This window comes from Phodopus roborovskii, unplaced genomic scaffold (genome assembly GCF_943737965.1).
Source record: "Phodopus roborovskii unplaced genomic scaffold, PHOROB, whole genome shotgun sequence".
Taxonomy (NCBI): Eukaryota; Metazoa; Chordata; class Mammalia; order Rodentia; family Cricetidae; genus Phodopus; species Phodopus roborovskii.
The window spans coordinates 1,030,224-1,049,524 of NW_026125538.1; the positions used below are offsets into that span (position 1 = coordinate 1,030,224).

At 38.6% G+C, this 19,301-nt stretch overlaps 1 protein-coding gene across 1 annotated transcript; it reads left to right on the forward strand.

Annotated features, from left to right (window-relative positions):
* The first annotated feature begins 14,542 nt into the window (after window positions 1–14,542).
* Window positions 14,543–15,556, forward strand: LOC127216215 (olfactory receptor 11H6). Its single transcript, XM_051176841.1, has one exon. The coding sequence runs from the start codon at window positions 14,543–14,545 to the stop codon at window positions 15,554–15,556; it is 1,014 nt and encodes a 337-aa protein (XP_051032798.1).
* Window positions 15,557–19,301: the final 3,745 nt, after the last annotated feature.

Below are 19,301 nucleotides of genomic sequence, written 5' to 3' on the forward strand. Positions count from 1 at the left end.
CATGGGGGATTCGAAGAAGATTCAGAAATCCTGGCTGTAGTCTGTAAGGCTGCTTTGTCCAGCTGTTTTGAATGTAGGATCACCTCATACTCTGTTTCAGGCGATCTGGCTTGATCAAACCACATTAGTCTGGAAGGAATCCACATCTTTTCATTGAGAAAACATGTTCTTACACACAAGAATCCCCTAAAAAACGAAACCAAAAGTCATAATATACATGCAAATGACCTATAAGGGGAAAATGCTCTGACAAAACACTATGAAACAAAGACTTCAAAGATGCCATTGAGTTTTGTGTTGTGTATCTATTGCTGGTCATGGAGCCTAGCCTTAAGATGGTTGATATCCTTAGTGACACTTCTTTCGATAAAATTAATTTTTCACTTGCATGTGATTATCAGTTGGATAGAGATTCTGGGTTAGGGATGTGCATTCCTGTCCACTTCCCCTCTCATGCTGGAATCCCATCTGGCACAAATTCCAGCAGACCCTATTCATACTGCCACAGTCTGTGAGTTCATATGTATGTGGGTACTGCTATGTTAAGAAGGTCAGTTTTCTCGGTGTTCTCCATCCATCTTCTGTGGTTCTTAAATTCTTTCTGCCTCCTCTTCCACAGAGTTCCCTGAATCATGAGATGAGAGATTTGATGGAGATATCTGATTTAGGGCTGAGTGTTCCAAGGCCTCTCACCTGCTGTACACTGTCCACTTGTGGCTCTCTATATTTGTTCCCATCTACTATAGAAGAAAACTTCTCTGATAATTGCTGAACAAAATTAGGAGTCATCTTCTGGTTACATTCCCTTATGGGAACAGTGATATTTGGTTTTCCCCTTAGTCCCTGGTCTATCTGGTCTCAGGTTCAATTTTGTTAGAGATGCATTCAATCTCATTGAGTGGGCTTTAAATCCAATCAGATACTGGCTGGTTATACCCACAAGCTTTGTGCCACTATTGCAGCAGAGTGTCTTGCATGCAGATCATCATTACAGAATGATGACTCAGTAACTGAGTTGGTGTTTACCTTTCTCCTTTGTTAGTGTTCAGAGTACCTTCCAGTACTATGAACACTAGTCTATAGCACATGAACACTGGGCTCTAGGTAGGCACCCACTTCACTTCTCCATGTTCAATGGGTTGTGTGTGTGTTTTCTTCAGCAATAGAACCTTACTATTAGTTTGTGGGAAAGAACCAAGAGTCTTAATAATAGCATGGGTTGTTTGGAGCTGCCCATGGGACCTCTTTGACCAACAACTCGATTATATGTAACCCATTCCTGGAACTGGAAGCTAGAGTTGGTCATGAGAGATATCCACTTGGGGATCCATCTTCCCAATTATTTGGTGATTTCATTTTAATGGCCTTTATACATGTATATATTTTAGGAAGTTTCTTCTATATTTCTTTTCCCTATGATGCCTCAAATGGCCCTTAGTGTTAGCTGTTCCTCCCCATATTCCCTCCCTCACCTTTACCTCTTCCTGTTCCCATTTGTTCCTCCTTTTCCTGCTCAACCCCACCCATCCATAACCATCTATTCTATTTTCCCTTACTAGAGAGATACATGACTCTCCACTGTTCTCTTACTGCATTCCTGTCCTACGTGGTTACAGAAGTTGCAGCTTGGTGATCAAAGACTTAACAGCTAGCACCTACATAAAGGCAAATTAAATATATACCATATTTGTCTTTCTGGGTCTGGGTTACCTAACTCAGGATGATTTTTTTTTCTAGCTATATCCATTTACCTGCAAATTAATTGCTGAGCAATGCTCTATTATATAAATGTGCCACATTTTCTTTATCCATTCATCTCTTTATGGACATCTAAGCTGTTTCTAATTTCTGGCTATTATGAGCAGCAACAAACATGGTCGGGCAAGTGTCTCTGTAGCAGGGTGAAGCTTCCTTTGGGTATATGCCCAGGAGCAGTATAAGTGGATCTTGAAGTAGATCTATTCCCAACTTCATGAAGAACTACCGTACCACTTTCCATAGTGACGGCACAAATTTACACTCCCACCAGCAACCTTGCTAGCCTGAGCTGCTGTTAGTTTTATTGATCTTGATCATTCTGAATGGTGTAGCAGTTTGATTTGCTTTTCCTAGTTGAGAATATTGAACATTTCTTTAAGTTCTTTTCTTCTATACTTCCTCCTTTGAAATTCTCTACTTAGATCTATACCCCATTTTTACTGGACAGAACCTTTTTTTAAAAAATGAAAGGATGAAAGATGTTATTCAAGAATACAAAAGAGAGCAATGGAAGTAAGAAGGAAAGGTAAGAGTGAGTAATGCCTGAGGGAGAACAACATAACCAAGTTACCTTAAATACATGTATAAAAGATCTTAATTTTACAATAAAATGCACTAGTAGTTTTGCTAAACTGTTCTATAATCCCAACATTACATTGGTCAATTCTGCAAGAAAATACTTGAGCCAAAGGGCAAAGCAGGTGCCTAATTTTGGCACTTCAAGTAAAAGGGGAAAGGGGTTTTATTTTCTTCTTCCTGTCCTTCATTGTAATGTAGCCTCTCTAGACCCCAGCCCTGGAGCCCTCTCCTCCTAGCATATCTCCATTCCCTGGGAAATCCACTGATCCTTGACACAGACCCAGCTTTCCTCTTTCATGTAGGCCCTCCCATTCCCATTCCCACCTCTTTGTATTAATCAGCAATATCTAGCAACACTCCCTGCATGGGACCTTCAATGGCTACACCAGGCTAAGACTTGGGTGACATATATACTGTCTTCCATTATGATCTTATCTGTCTCATCCTCATCTCTGTAACAACCTGCTTACAGGTTCCCACAACCCACCTCAACTCCATTCTCTGAAGACTGTAGCTCTTAATACAGACCAAAGATACCCCTAGCCTTTTCATCCTTATCTCTCCAGACTATCCTTTTTTATTATTTAAATTTGAAACAAGCTTGTTTTACATGTCATTCCCAGTCCCTCCCCCTCCTTCCCTGTCCCCCTCCCAACCTCCATCCCATCCCCTTTCTGCTCCCCAGGGAAGGTGAGGCCTTCCATAGGGGATCTTCAAAGTCTGTCTCCAGACTATTCTTATCTTACTATAATCTATTTTCAGGAAGCCTTCCTCCCACCATACTTCCAGCTCCCTGTAGACTCTGAAAGCCAGAAGGGCCTGGGCAGATGTTCTACTAACTATAAAAGCAACAGATGAAAGCCCAGACAAGTATACCCAGCAAAATTACCAACCAATCACAATAGACAGAGAAAGAAAAACTTTCCACAACAAAATCAAATTTAAGCAGTATCTAGCTCTATGGAAGGGAAACTTAAATCTGTTAACTATACCCAAGAAGACACAAAAAATATATAATCCAAAACCGGTAGTACAAGAGAGAGAAAAAACACAATAACAAAATAATAGGAATCAATAAATATTTCTCATTGCTAACTCTCAGTATTAATTGTCTAAATCCTTATTCCCCCCTCAAAAAAAAAGACTAACAGATTGGATTAAAAGACAGAATTCATCATTCAGCTACAAATACATACACACACTTTACCATCAAGAATATATCACCTCAGGATAAGAGTGTGAAAATGATATTCCTAGAGAAGAAAGTATACACATTTTAATAATATATTTTTTTCATCAAATAGCCACCAGTGGATATTTCAATCCTAAACATGTATGTACCCAACATAAGGGCATCCAAGTTCATAAAAGAAACACTACTACAATTACTGACATATCGATGCTTACACAATGATAATGATGACATCAATACCCTAATCTCTCTAATAGACAGGTCATCCAGATAAAAACTAAACAAAGAAATACTGAACATAAATGATATCATAAACCAAAGGGATCTAACAGATATTTATGTAATATTTCATCAAAAGAATATACCATCTTCTCAGCAGGTCATAAAACTTTCTCTAAAACTTAGAGGTATAGAAAATGAAAACATGACTCCTGCCAAACAAGCAGGAAAGCTGACAAAAGTCTTCCCCTCTCCTTCTTCTCCTCCTGTCCCAGTGCCCCCCCCAGTCTCAACAGTCTCCCTAATGCTACAATAGATGCAGACTTCCTTCCCCTTCTGTGCATATCTCCTGTGGATCTCACAGACATTCCCTTCCTACCCTCCCTCCTGCCACTTCTTTCCTTATCCCAGCCCCCAACTCCAGCAGGCACTCCTGCTAACACACCAGCCACTCCTGCCAAGGAAGCAGGTAGGCTGTCTGTAGCTTCCCCTCTCCTTCTTTTCCTCTACATCTAACACCCCATTCTTCTCCCCAGCTCTATAGCAGTTCTGTCCCCGGCTCTATAGCAGTTCTGGGGTAACGTCTCTTTGCTGTCTCCCTCCATTATATTGGAGATGAAATAAGATCCTGGCTGAACACTCTACTCCCCTCCCTACTGTGAACACCTCCAAACCCCTAGTGTATCCCCATTCTTAAGTGTCAGTTCCAAATATCCAGAAACATATTTTACATGGAACCCCTGGTGACCACAACTATCAGGTCCAAAGGAAACTTGCTACCAGGCAACACACAGCCACCACACTCCTTGAAAATCCAGATAGGAAACAAAGGTCATGGAATAAAACACCCATCCAACGAAGACAAATTAGAAATCAGCACCTAGACCTAGGGTCATCACAATCCCAGATGCCTCAATGCCAGTGTAAAACATAATCAATAACAGTCAGGGCAATGTGTCTCCACCAGAGCCCCATTCTACCACAACAGGCCTTGAATATTCAAACACAGCTGAAGCACAAGAAAAAGAAAACTTTAAAACAACCTATATGAAGATGACAGTGATCCGTAAAGAGGTAATTAATAAATCCAGAAAAACACAAATAGCGGAAGGAAATGAATAAAACTGTTCAAGACTGAAAATGGAAAAAGAAGCAACACAGAAACCCAAGCTGAGGGAATTCTGGAAATGAAGATTTAGGAATTTGAACAGAAAATACAGATGAAAAGTTCACCAACAAAATACAAGAGGTGAAAAGAGAATCTCGGGCATTGAAGATCTGACTGAAGAAATGGATATGTCATTTTTTTAAAAAATGTTAAATCTAAAAAAATTCCTATAGAAAACAATAAGTAAAAATGGGACACTAAGAAAAGACCAAACTTAAGAATAATAGAAAAAAAGGAAGGAGAAGAAACACAGGTCAAAGACCCAAACAATATTTTCAACAGCAACAACAAAAAATTGCCTAACCTAAAGGAGAAGATGCTTATAAAGGTAGAAGAAGCAGAGAAAACACCAAATAGATTGGACCAGAAAAGAAACTCACCACATAACAACCAAAACACTCAATGTGCAAGGGAAAAAGAATAAGTAGCCTATAAAGACAGACTTTTATAATTATACTTTACTTCTCAGTGGAGATTCTAAATGCCAGAAGGGCATGGACAGATTGCTGCCGATTCTAAGAAACCAGCCAAGATGCCAGCCTAGACTACTATAACTAGCAATCACCGTCGACGGAGAAAATAAGATAATCCATGATGAAGTCAAATTTAAACAAGATCTGTCTATAAATCCAGCCCTACAGAAAGTGCTGGAAGGAAAACTGCAACCTAAGGAGGTTAACTACACCCATGACAACACAGGAAATGAATAATTTTACACACACCCCACAACAACAACCATCATTACCAACAACAACAAAATAACAGAAATCAACAATCATTGAACATTGATATCGCTCAATATCAGTGGTCTCAATTTTCCAATAAAAGACAAAGACTAACAAAACTACTGTGAAAACAGGACCCATCCTTCTGTTGCATACAAGAAACAAACCTCAACATCAAGGACAGTCATCATCTAAAGATAAATAGTAAAAAAAAAAAAAAAAAATTCTAAGCAAGCAGACCTAAGAAGTAAACTGGCGCGATTGTTTTGACATCTAATAAAATAGACTTCAAACCAAAATTAACCAAAAGAAATAGGGAAGGACACTACATACTTACAAAGGAAAAAAACACCAACATGACATTTAACATCTTAGCATCTATTCCCCAAACACAAGAATGCTCATTTTTGTAAAAGAAACACTTTTACAGCTCAAATCATGTATTGATCCTCACACTGATGATGGGAGACTTCAATACTCACCAAAGGACAGGTCATCCAAACCAAAACTGAGAGGAGAAATACTGGAGCTAACAGACATTCTAAGCCAAGCAGACCTAAAAGATATTTACAGAACATTTTACCCAACACAAAGAATACACCTTCTTCTCAGCACCTCATGAAACTTTCTCCAAAAATGACCACAAAGCAAGTCTCAACAGATACAAGAAAAGTGAAATAACTCCTTGCATCCCATCAGATCACTATGAATTAAAGCTGGATATCAGCAACAGAAAGCTTACAAACTCATGGAAACTGAACATCTCTCTACTGAATGAAAAACATGTCAAAACAGAAATAAAGAAGCAAATAAAAGAATTCGTAGAACTCAGTGAAATGAATGTAAACATGCCCTAACTTATGGGACAGTTAGGAGGTGTGCTTGTGGAGGAAGTGTGACTTTGTGGTTTGTGGGAGGAAGTGTGTCACTGTGGAGGCAGGCTTTGAGATCTTACAAGCTCAAGTCTGGCCAGGTGGACACAGACTCTTTCTGTTGTCTGTGCTTCAAGTTGTTGTAAAACTTGCAGGTCCTTCTCAGGCACCACTTCTGCCTACACGCCACCATGCCCCACCATGATAATGATAGACTAAATCTTTGAAACTAGCCCAAATAAATGTTTTTCTTTGTAAGAGTTGCAATGATTGTGGTATCTCTCCACAGAACAAAAAAACCCTAACTAAGACTAGAGGACTCTTAGTAATGTATGATTTGGAGTCTGAAGTGGCCAGCTTTTGTAGTTAGGCAAGGCTTCCTTGGTGGGACTGGGCTGCATTTCATCAACTTGTTGACTAAGGAGGTCCTATGAAGATCCTTAAACACCCAAGACTGATGCTAGGTCAATAGGGTTGCTCTTTGAAAACTGACAGTGGGGTCCCATTGCCTAGGGCAACATCCACACAGCTCATTGAACATAGGTCAAGCTGGTGCCTGGCTGTGTAGAACCTTCACCCCTACATTCTAGTCTCTTTGGTGCAGAAAGGAACTCAGTAGGCCATGGAATGAGAAACCTGGACACGAAGCCAGCCACAAAACTCTTGACCTACAATCTGTCCTCCCACAGAACTTGTGGGAGTAGCCAACCATTGTTTGGTTTAACTTGAGGTCCATGCCACAAGAGGAAGCCCAAGCCCTACACTGCCTGGATGGCCAGGAACTGGGTATCCTAGAGACCTGGGGGAGAGCCAACATCACTGGCATAAATAGATGACAGACAGACAGACAGACAGACAGACAGACAGACGAATACATAAAATTATTCCTAATGGTATTCTGCTATACTCAAAGATTAGTGCCTTGTCCAATTGTCATCAGAGAGGCTTCCTCTGACAACAGATGGGAGCAGATGCAGAGACCCACACCCAAACATTATGCAGAGAAAGAGTCTAAATTGGAGGTCTCCGTGGGGTTCCGTCCCTAAAAGATCGAAGCACCCTTGGAAAGGGTAGAGTAGACTATAAGAGTCAGAGGTGATAGAGGACATAAGGAGAACATAGCACACCAAATCTGCTAAGCAGGACTCACATGGGCTCACAGAAAGTAAAGAGGCAAGCATGGGGTCTGCACAGGTCTGTACCAGATCCTCTATGTATGTGTTATGGTTGTTAGCTTGTTGATTTATGGGAATCCTAACAGTAACAGGCTGTGTATCTCTACTTTGCTTGCTTTTAGGATGCTTTTCCTCCTATTGGTTCGTCTTGCCCAACCTCAATATGAGGGCTTTTACCATGACTTGTTGAACCTTTTTTTGTTCTGTTTGATTGTCTTCTCTTGGAGGCCTGTTCTTTTTCTGAAGAGGAAACAGAGGCAGAGTGCATCTGGGGCAGAGTGGAAGTGGTGGAGGTAGCTGGGGGGCATGGAGGAGGAGACTGTGCTTGGGATGTATTGTATGAGGGAAGAATTTATTTTCAATTTTTTTTAAAAGGAGATAAAAATGGGAAAGGAAAAAGGGCTAGACAAAAAAGAAAAGACAGAAAGAGGAGGAACATGAGATGTGGATAAATAAACTCGCTAAAACTTGATAGACCTACATGACCCCTACTGGATGACAATCCCCTACATATGGAATTGGGGTGGGGGGATGGGAGGGTGGTTAGAGTGCATGTGAGAGGGCAGAGACGGTAAAAGGGAGGGAAGAAGGGAGGGAGGAAGGGAGGGAGTGAGGGAGGTTGGGAGAGAGGGAGGGAGAGGGAACTGGGATCGACATGTAAAATAATAAATTAAATTAAAAAAAATGCTTTGACTCCAAAATTTAAGTTCAAGGACAAGTTACTGGGGAAAAGGATTTCTATTTTTGTTTCCACAGAAAATGAAAAGATGTGGATTCCTTCCAGACTAATGTGGTTTGATCAAGCCAGACCATCTGAAACAGAGTACCAGGTGATCCTACATTCAAAACAGCTGGACAAAGCAGCCTGACAGACTACAGCCAGGATTTCTGAATCTTCTTCGAATCCCCCATGACAGCGCCCCTTACCAGCAGGAAGTAGTTTGGAAAGAACAACGCCCAAATTCCCAAATATTGTCTATATTGTTTTCATTTAAATGGACTTGGTTATATAAAATAAAAAAAAAAACACTTGATAGTAAATTGGATGAAAAAAACATAACCAACAGTCCTAAATCCTAACTGAGTGATATGCAAGCAAAAGCAATACTATCTTGAAATATATGTGCAACACTTAGGTTAGAAAATAAGGGAGAACAGGAATACCTACAAAAGGAATTGTTGGCTCTTTTGCATTGAGATAAGAAGTGAAGTTCTCAGATCCTTCTCCCTCTGGTGGGTTCCATATGGTGGAGAGATGAGCAGGAGTTTTTGGCTTCTGAAGCCTCAATGCTCTAACTGTTGAAATTCAAATAGTCCATTTTATATCTTGTATTGACATCCTTATTTAATTTACCTTTTTTATTCTCTTGCAATTCATTAAAGTTTATTTGTGTCCTCTCTGATATCTTTGAACATACTTATAAACATGGGCTTTCCCAGAGGAGCTATTGGCAATTGAGCTCTTCTGAAGGAGAAGTCATTGCCTTTAACAGTGTAACCACCACTAGTTTCTTGCCCATGCTCTTATGGACATCTTTTACACGTGCCCATGTAGGCAGCCCTAGTTAAACTCTGTGGGTCCAAAAGTTAATGCAAAAACAGAAAGACATGAACACAAAAGGGAGATTTGTTGGAAAGGTGAGGGTCGGTGGAGGTAAAAAGGAGAAAGAGGGTGAGGGAATGAGTGTTACAGAATATATTATATGTTATGTATATAAAAGGAATAAATTAATTTTAAAAATCAAAAAATGCATTTTAATAGTGGTCAGTTTATATTATTCAAACATGAAATGTTTTTAAAAGAATTGAGGGGGAAAACCTTCCTTTTTATTTCTGTATTTTATTTTTATGGATATGAATGTTTTGGCCACAAACTCCAGTTCAGTTCAATCTAAACTCATTCACCCATTTCTCTTTGGCAAACCTTAGTTTTGGTGAAGACATTTTTTCTTTCTGAGATGAATGGCCAGTACAGGATCACCTGAATTAGCTTTCCAATAGTATTTTTTACTTTAACACACACATATACATATACATACACATATACATATACATGTACATATACATATACATATACATATACATATACATACATACATACATACATACATACATACATAAATATATCAGTGAGTTTGGATTTTTTTATGTTGGTGCAACAGACTGAAAGAAAATAAAACTTCAAATCATACTTGCTTAAATTTAGCAGTTCTTGGTGTCTTTATATTTGAAAACTAAAACAACATGTAATCTCTATGAAATTACCTTGTTTGATTTCATTATCAATCTGTATTCAGCATACCTGATAATCTGATATATAGTAGGTAGATAATAAATGCTTGTCAACCCATGATTTAAAAAAAAATAAGCAAGTCTATGTAGTGAGATACCCACCATGCCCATTGGGGCCCTGTGGGGGCTAGCTCTGGGTCCCAGACCTGGTTGAGTTGGAGAGAGCATCTGGGGCACCCTTGAAGCAGGGAACCCATGGCAGTCATCTGTTTCTGGTGTAAGTGATTTCTCCACAAATAAATACCAATCAGCCTATATTGTGTCCCAGAATCTTATTTCCCATGTAATAAGTCTATTCTGGAGAATCTAAATTAAGTAACCACAAAGACACATGGGCATGTGTTCACACACTTGGATACACATGTGGGATTTCTTTATCTTCCTCCCTCGTGAGCCTTCCCACTGTGCCTAGGTACATCATTTCCTCATAACACCACTGGGGAAATATAAAGCGATTTAGGTAGAATTAAATGCATGCACAGAGACAGAGGTGCAGGGAAGGAATTAGGTACCTCCCAGCAAACACACTAGAAAACTGTGGGCTTTATTCAGAAGAGATTGCAAGCTCTTAATACTCAATGACTTGAAAGATGTGTTTCATTTGGTTCAGAGTACCAAAGGATGTAAGCTTCTGAAGCCACAAATAATAATTTTCATCCATAACTTCAATTTCAGACTGTGTAAAGAGATTCTTATGGCAGCAGTTCCTCTAAGATGTTCCTCGTGGAGCCAGAAACGCCAGCAGGTATGTAGGGAAGCCTGCACACACAGTACCACTTCTGTGGTAGCTTTGGGGCTGACAGACTCTCAGCATGGTGTCCCTGTAATTCTGTTTTCTTTGTGGAGGAAAAGATGCTGGGTTCTTCATTCCCCCAACACAGTCTTAGAGTATGTACAGGGCAATGTGTTCACACACACAATGTGTTCAATGTTGTGTCTCCCTGAACATTTTAGAGTCCCTGCCACAAAATTTACAAGAAAGCCAGTGTTCAGATATATTGATACTGGGATTGTGACCATTAAATTCCCATGAAAACATTGCCTCAGATTTGTACTGTTTAGTAAAACTAAGATGGGCTGTTGTTCTGTCAGTGCTGTTAGCTAATGACAAATGATTGAATGCAAGCTGTTAGAAAGAAGAAATCTGCTTTCCTTTTATTTAGATTCATTTTAAAGGAAGAGCCCCTACTCCTTTTGTTTATTTGTTTGTTTTTGTTTGTTTTAAATCACTTCCCTGGACAAGTTGTTTAAATGTTCACCAGTGGTTAGGGTAATAGAGGCTAGTCTGGCTCCCTTCTGAGCGTTACTGGGCAGGATTCCTAGGTTCTTGTTGTCCTCTTTACTTCTCGCTCCAGCTGCCCCTACAGCTGAGCACAAAAGTCAAAGAGGCGAGTGTAAACTGGTAATCAGTGTTTTTTTTTTTTTTTTTTTTAGATCATAACAACAGAAAAAAAACAACACAACAGTGCTTCAAATTTCTGTGAGGTTTATCGTGTTCTAATTCCATAAATAATTATAATTCCCCTGCAGCACAAATAATGTCAACAAGGTCTGGGGCACTAGAAAGTCAAATCATTACAAAGGTGAGAGTTAAGACATAAGAAATCTATTTCAAGGCCATACATGACTTGGAATGCTATTTCTCTTTTTGGTGCCAAGAATTTCCTGAACTGTGAAATGAGCCAGTTAATTGTCTCATACCACTGACTACTGTATAGAAAAGTCCAAAGTATCTGTTTTATGCCTAATTAAATTTATCATGTGGCTTGTACTACACAGATTTATTTAATCTATTCCTCACTGAATAAATGTAATTTCTGGGCCAAGCATACAGAGAGCTGTAGAGTCAAGCAGCTTAAAGAACTGTGTGCACATGAGTATACAGACATAATAGTACTCTCTCCCTTGATTTGATAAAGCAAGGAAACATTATTTTTTGTGTCAATGCTTATACTTAATATACTGACAGGATGGACATTGTTAAATGACTGGAAAAAATGAGTTGATGGAGTACTGCAATTTAAATTCAGTATGCAAATTTTGTTTTTATTGCAAACCTAGTAGCTATATTTCCAGACAAGAATGTCAGTATGTTGTCACATAAGTATAAAAATAATTATAAGTGGGCTGGAGAGATGGCTCAGCAGTTAAGTGCACTGGTTGCTCTTGCAAAGGACCTGGATACAGTTCCCATCACCCATGCATGGCAGCTCACAACTGTCTGTAACTTCAGTTCCAGGGGATCTGACACCATCACACAGACATGCGGACAAAAGTCCAGAGTACATAAAAAGTAAATAAATCTTAAAAAAAAAGAATGATTATGAGAATATATCTAAAATTATAACTCCCTTAGAAACATTAATATATGCCCTACATAATTAGATTACATTTAACTCAGTCACATGAATAAATATACATTTTCATAAAAAGCCTGTGAGTTAAAGCTGAAGATAACCTCAGTTAGTAGGGTGGTTAGCCTAAAATGTTCAAAGCCCTAGGTTTGATACCCATCACTACAGAAACCTGAGCATCCTATAATCCCTATAATCCCTACAGTCCCTGTAATCTACTCAGGACATGGGGGCAGGAGAATCAAAGGCTCAAGGTCATCCATGCATGCATAGCAAGTTTGGGGTCAAGGTGGTCTACTTGAGAGTCTATCTCTAAAAATAATCATGAAAATAAAAGAATTGTTCTCATTCTAAAAATGTTGTCATCGCTAAAATCCAAATTTACCTTGGCAATAAAATATCTGTCTTTCTGAGTTTGCTCCAGGTTTGACCGGCATTAAGAAGCTGACCTCTTTCCCTCTGCAGAGTGCATAAGTGGACATAAGGATGGGATTCTGTGAGTATCCCAGCAGTGTTTTACACGTAGTCAATTGTTTTATTTTTGAAATCAAAATATTGGCCAATTTAAAATATGGGGTGCATGGGCCTGCACCAGATCCTCGGGGTATATATTACAGCTTTTAGTTTAGTGCTTTTATGGGTATCAGTCCTGAGTGTGTGAATGAGTGGGTCTATGATACTTGTGCCTTTTCTTGGCTTTTATTTCTGTAGGTTTGCCTTGCCTAATTTCAATGTGATGGTTTTTGTTTTATCTTATTTATTTTATTTTGTTATGTTTGGTTAGAAGCCTGTTCTTTTCCAAAGAGAGACAGAAAGGGAGTTTATCTGGGTAGGAGGAGAGCGGTGAGGAACTGAGAGGAGTAGAGGGAGGGGAAACTGTAATCATGATATGTGCTATGAGCAAATAAATCTATTTTCAATAAAAGGGGAATGGGAGAAAACTAAATAAATAAAGTACTGACGATGGTTTACCCAGCAAGCCCGGACCAATATCTTCCAGTAATCTGTTACTGACTACTGATTCAGCCAATAACAGAACGAACTTTCCAGTCTTGGCATATCCTAAGATAATCCTTCTGTTCACTATTTCAGTTACTTATACTGTAATTTAAATAATAATAATATTGTGAAGGAACAAATTACACAATTTAGAGTTTAATTTATGGCAGAAATGAAGGAAAATTTTTTATATACTAGAGAATCTGACTTGCCCAGAAACAAGATACCTTAAAAATCAAGCCATGCTATTGAATAATATAACTTAGACCTGCAGAAGAAATGTGTAGGAAATAAATGCCTGTCTGTAATTAACTTTGTACTTTACCATGATCATCATAGGAGACATAACTGATTTACTTTATGTAGATTCAGCAAAGATAAAAGGTGACTTGGGGAGTGCCAGAATCATGCATAGAAGTCACAAAAGAGATAAAGTTTACTCAATTAAAAAAAAAAACATAAAGTGTTTTAGGAAAACAAGTCCATGGGGAGATGGCTCAATGGTTAAGAGCACCGACTGACTGCTCTTTCAGAGGACCCAGGTTCAACTCCCAGCACCCACATAGCAGCTCACAACTGTCTCTAACTCCAGTTTCAGGGGACTAACACCCTTACACATACATACAGACAAAACACCAGTGTATACTGAATAAAAATAAAGTAAAAAAAAATAAAATGGAAGAGAACTAACATTCAAAGTGGGAATTGGGTTGTTAAGCAAATCCAGATGCTTCCAGAGAGGCTGTGATCACAAAGAAACTAGGCAGGTTGCTCCCAAAATACTGTTGGATGACTAGATCCTGTGCAGCAGCCTAAGAATGGAAATGCAACAGGGCTCAAGTCTCCTCCACAATTTCATTCTTACCTGTTTTTATTGGATGTCTATATATAGAACTGACTACAAAGGCAATTTAGTAATATTATTCCTTCCTATTTGTACTTAATTGTGCTTCAAAATGAAAAATATGTGTCCAAAGTTCCTACCAAGGACAATGAGTTTTGCCGTAACAGATGAACAAAGCCCAAATTAGCTGGTTTGTGTAAAAATTGCTGTTTCTGCACATAACTTTAGGCTTCCTCTCCCAATCTCTCTGAACATCATTTTTCTTCTCTGTAAACAAGAAAAATAAAGAGTCATTCCTGCCGCTCAAGGGGTGGTCAGGAGGATACAATGAATCAATGGAAAGTGCTTAGGTACTTTTACTGGCAATGTGTCTGAGAATCCTGAAAACACTCATTATCACTCACTTCTTGGTTGTTTCTGTTTTTCTAACAGTGTGGGGATCCCAGAACAATACAATACATTTGGTGACTGAGTTTATCCTCCTGGGTTTCAGTAACCAGGGGGATACACAAGGTTTATTCTTTTCCTCAATTCTGATTCTCTACCTCCTGACCTTGCTGGGGAATGGAGCTATTGTTTGTGCTGTGAAATGGGATGAGAGACTCCACACACCCATGTACACCTTCCTGGGAAACTTTGCCTTTTTAGAGATATGGTATGTTTCTTCCACCATCCCAAATATGCTGGTCAATATCCTCTCTGAGAATAAGACCATCTCCTTCTCCGCCTGCTTCCTCCAATTCTATTTCTTTTTTTCACTTGGTACAACAGAATGCTTCTTCTTATCAGTTATGGCTTATGATCGATACCTGGCTATCTGTCGTCCATTGCACTACCCCTCCATTATGACTAGGAAGTTCTGTGTAACCCTGATCTGTGTCTGCTGGGTGAGTGGATTCCTCTGCTATCCAGTCCCAATCATCCTCATCTCCCAACTTCCTTTCTGTGGACCTAACATCATTGACCACATTGTGTGTGACCCAGGACCGCTGTTTGCACTGGCCTGTGTCCCTGCTCCTTCCACTGAGCTTCTGTGCTACACCTTCAATTCGATGATTATCTTTGGGCCCTTCCTATCCATCTTGGGATCCTACACTCTAGTGCTCAGAGCTGTGCTTCGTGTTCCTTCTGGAGCCGGTCGAACTAAAGCTTTTTCCACATGTGGATCCCACTTAGTGGTGGTGTCTCTATTCTATGGGACTCTTATGGTGATGTATGTGAGCCCATCATCAGGGAACCCAGCGGGAATGCAGAAGATTGTCACTCTGATTTACTCAGCCTTGACCCCCCTCTTAAATCCCCTCATCTACAGTCTCCGAAACAAAGACATGAAAAATGCCCTAAAGAAAGTCCTGGGACTAGTAACTACCCAAAACTGAGATAGTTTTGAAAAAGTCATGGGTCACTTTTTTATATTAACATGTTTGAACATTATTTTTATTATACAGATTAATGGGATCTACTGTGACATTGCCACAGTCTTCTCTGAATTTCCCATAGCCATATTGCCTTCATCTTTGCCTTATACCCCATACATTTCCAAAATTCCAGGCTAGTACTTTAGCTTGGTTTGGTTTCTACATAAATAAATAGACTTGGCTTTCTGCATTTGGCTCGTTTATCTTAATGTGACATTCCACTATTTTGTTCATTTGTTGCAAGTGATAGGATTTCATTCTTCCTCATGGAAAAATGTACTTGTATAATTTTTTTTCTATTCATCTATTGACACTGACAGGCACCAAGGCTGATTCCATACCTTTACTGTCATAGGTAGTGCCACTGGTCTCTCTTTTGTACATTGGTTTTAATTCCTTTTGATATTTACCTAGTAGTGGTATAGCTGGATCATGTAGCAGTTCTAGTCTTTTTAAGAATTCCTGTATTGTTTTCTGTACTACATTGCAAGTGGGTCACTTGTAACTTACGTGAAATAGCAATAACGAATTGCTTCTTGTAAGCACATGCTGACCCATATTGAAACAGAGGCAGAGGCTCATCTTTCACAGTTCTGCTTCAGTTCATTGATGGCAAATGCTCAATAATAAAGCTTTGTTAACATACACATAAACAACATGTGTATTTATGTGAACATTCCTCCTCTATGGTAGATATTTGAATCTTAGCTGGTGGAAGAAATCAAATGTGTTCTAATCTTTCATAGTCAGAAAATAAGTTTTTAGATGTATAAAAGTACCACACATGTACACACACATGTAGCACTATATATGTATGTGTGTATACTATATGCATGTGTGTATATTTATGTACACACACACACACACACACACACACACTTGTGCACGCGTGCACACCATAGTTTTGAGGCTTCCTTTCTCACCAAGGTCACAAGATAGTCACACCTCTATTCTTTATGCCTTGCTCTCTTAGAAATACAATAAAAACTTTTCTTCCTGCCACAGCTCAGGAGACAGCATCATTCCTCAGCACTTCTGATCACCACAGAAACTCTGCGCTTCATGACCAGTCTTCTCATTTTATCTCAACACATTTACTTCCAATTGTAGTGATTTTATGATTTACTATTTTATTTAATTCCATGTGTATGAGTGTTTTGCCTTCATATATCTATATTGAGGGCCTGATGTCCAAGGAGGAGAGAAGAGGGCATTGGATCCCATGGAATTGCAGTTATGAGCTGCCATGTGGATGCTGGAAACAAAACCTAAGTTTCCACCAAAGCATGTCTGGCACATGCTCACAATATATGACTTCGGAGTGTGGGCACATGTGTTAAGAACTTAAATGTCTGTATTCTGTTCCTCAATCAATAAAACCTCATTTGTGAAAATTTGGGAGTATTACAGCTTATTTTATTTCCTATTACTTGTTATATTGGAATTGTCAAATCAACATGGGGAGGAAGCACTACAATTTGACATTTTTAGTATAAAACTTGTAATTAAAAGAATATTATCCTCAAATGGTCATGCCCTCTGAACACTGCTAGCAGACATGTGTTGATGGGAATGCCAGGCATCTCCTCACTCAGTGATGGAGGCCTGTCTTTTTTGTGCTCCCAATTTTACCATAACTAAGTCCTTCCCTCTGATTTCAGGTAAACTATTTCAGCTGATAGCCTTTCAGTTTTAGCATAAGTTTTGGGTACAAAATTTAAACTTGTTCTTAGCTTAATTTTCTTTGAATACTTTTAACCAAGGCTTCTCACTGTAGTTTGCACAGAGGCACAGGCTTCTCTCTGAGTAAGTCACGATCCTCAATCTATTGACCCACAATTTTATGTCACATGCAATACATACTCAAAATTTCCATCTTCCACAGCACATTATCACAATTTTCAGGAGAATGAACTACCATGACCAAAGGTGTTATAGTTCTGACAGGGCAAGAACCATGGAGTGATTTTTTAGGAAATGGTTCTGCTAGAAACATGAGACCAGATATGTATCCCAGACACAAATGCATGGCTGAAACTCCAAATTGCTGTTTAGTATGCTTTGTAGTATAGAATATAAAACTAGCCCCTCAGCGGAATGTTGTGTTGACCTCTGAGACAGTCACAGGCTCTCCTGATTGAGTATTCTACTATTTTCTGGTTTACACCACAAAAAAAAAAAAAAAAAAAAAAAAAAAAAAAGATACAACTAGCGAATGTTTTTACCTCTTAAAAATAAACTCATATACACTTTAAAAAGGTGGGACACGTTTCTCATGGCTGTACCTACCACTCAGAAAGCAAAGGAAGACTGAAGGTTCAAAACATTGCCTAGGAGGTTACATAGCAAGTTTCAGGCCAGCCAGTGCATTACATAACAAAACCTTAGCTTTAAAAGGGTATTTTAAAAGGTTCTATTCATCTGCTAAGAGTGTCATTGTGTTCTTTCTCTATGCTCTGATTCTCTTTCTTTTTTCAGGTGTCTTGTTTTGTTTTGTTTTACTTTGTTTATTCAGTGCACGTTATGAAATCCAGGGCCTCATACACTCTAGGCAAATGCTTAGCTACCTGCATCCCCATTATTTTTCATTGGAAACTAAGACAAAAGAGGAAGATCCGAGAATGGGAAGTGAAAACCCATAGAAGTATAATAACCTGTATAAACATCTTGTTCTGTACAGTTAACGTATTCTTATAAAAAGAGGGCAAGAGTATCTTTGATTACTGTGTTCTGGAGAAAGGGGGTAAATTTTGGAGTGTAAGCAAACTATATTTAGAAACAAATATTTTTATTTTGGTACCCTATTTTTTAATATTGGAGGTATTTTAAATGAGCTAAGGTAGGCTCTGAATAATATACTTTAAGGAAAATTCTGGAACTAATAAGAAACACTATAGGGGAAATCTCATAAATATTCTCATATTCTCTCATACATTATGCCCATTTTTAATGTAACGCTTTTTGGGGGTTTTATACATTTTTATTTAAATTAGAAACTGTCTTATTTAAACATCAATCCTGGTTCCTTCACCCTTTCATGCTCCCACCAACCCCCTCATCCTACCCTCCATCCACTCCCCAGGGAGGGTGAGATATAGCTCTTTTAAATGTGTAAGAAGCATGATAAATTGACATGTGAAATTAAATGGAGTAAATAATAGTGGCTTTTTATTGCTAAAACAAAGAATTACTTATAAAATTATAAATTGGCTATCATAATACAAATATCTTTAAATAGGAATGAGAAAACTGTATGAAAATTATTTATGGTTTTGACTTTCTTCTCCTGTTATTATTTAACACAGTCAAAAAATAAATTCTTCTAATGAAAAAAGCTCCAAAAGTAATCTGAATTAATGTCAAACTATAAACCTTTCAAATTTATATAAACCTATTGAGAATAATGGCATACAAGTCCTCACATTTGGAGGCGATGGCACTTTGGTTGCATTTGAACAACTTTCACTGAAAACCAAAACAGCATAACTCAAACCATTTTTACCATTATTTAAATATTCTTATTTTGTGCATTTGTACCTGTTTTTCTGGTGCTGGGGATCAAAACCAGGGCTTTTTGCTAAGAAAGAGGTATATAACTAAACTAACAAAGATTAAATTTAATTGACTTTTCTCTACTACCACAAAAACTCACAAAAGTTAGAATTCATTTTTGCAGCCAAAGAGACCACTCAGAAATAGGATAGAA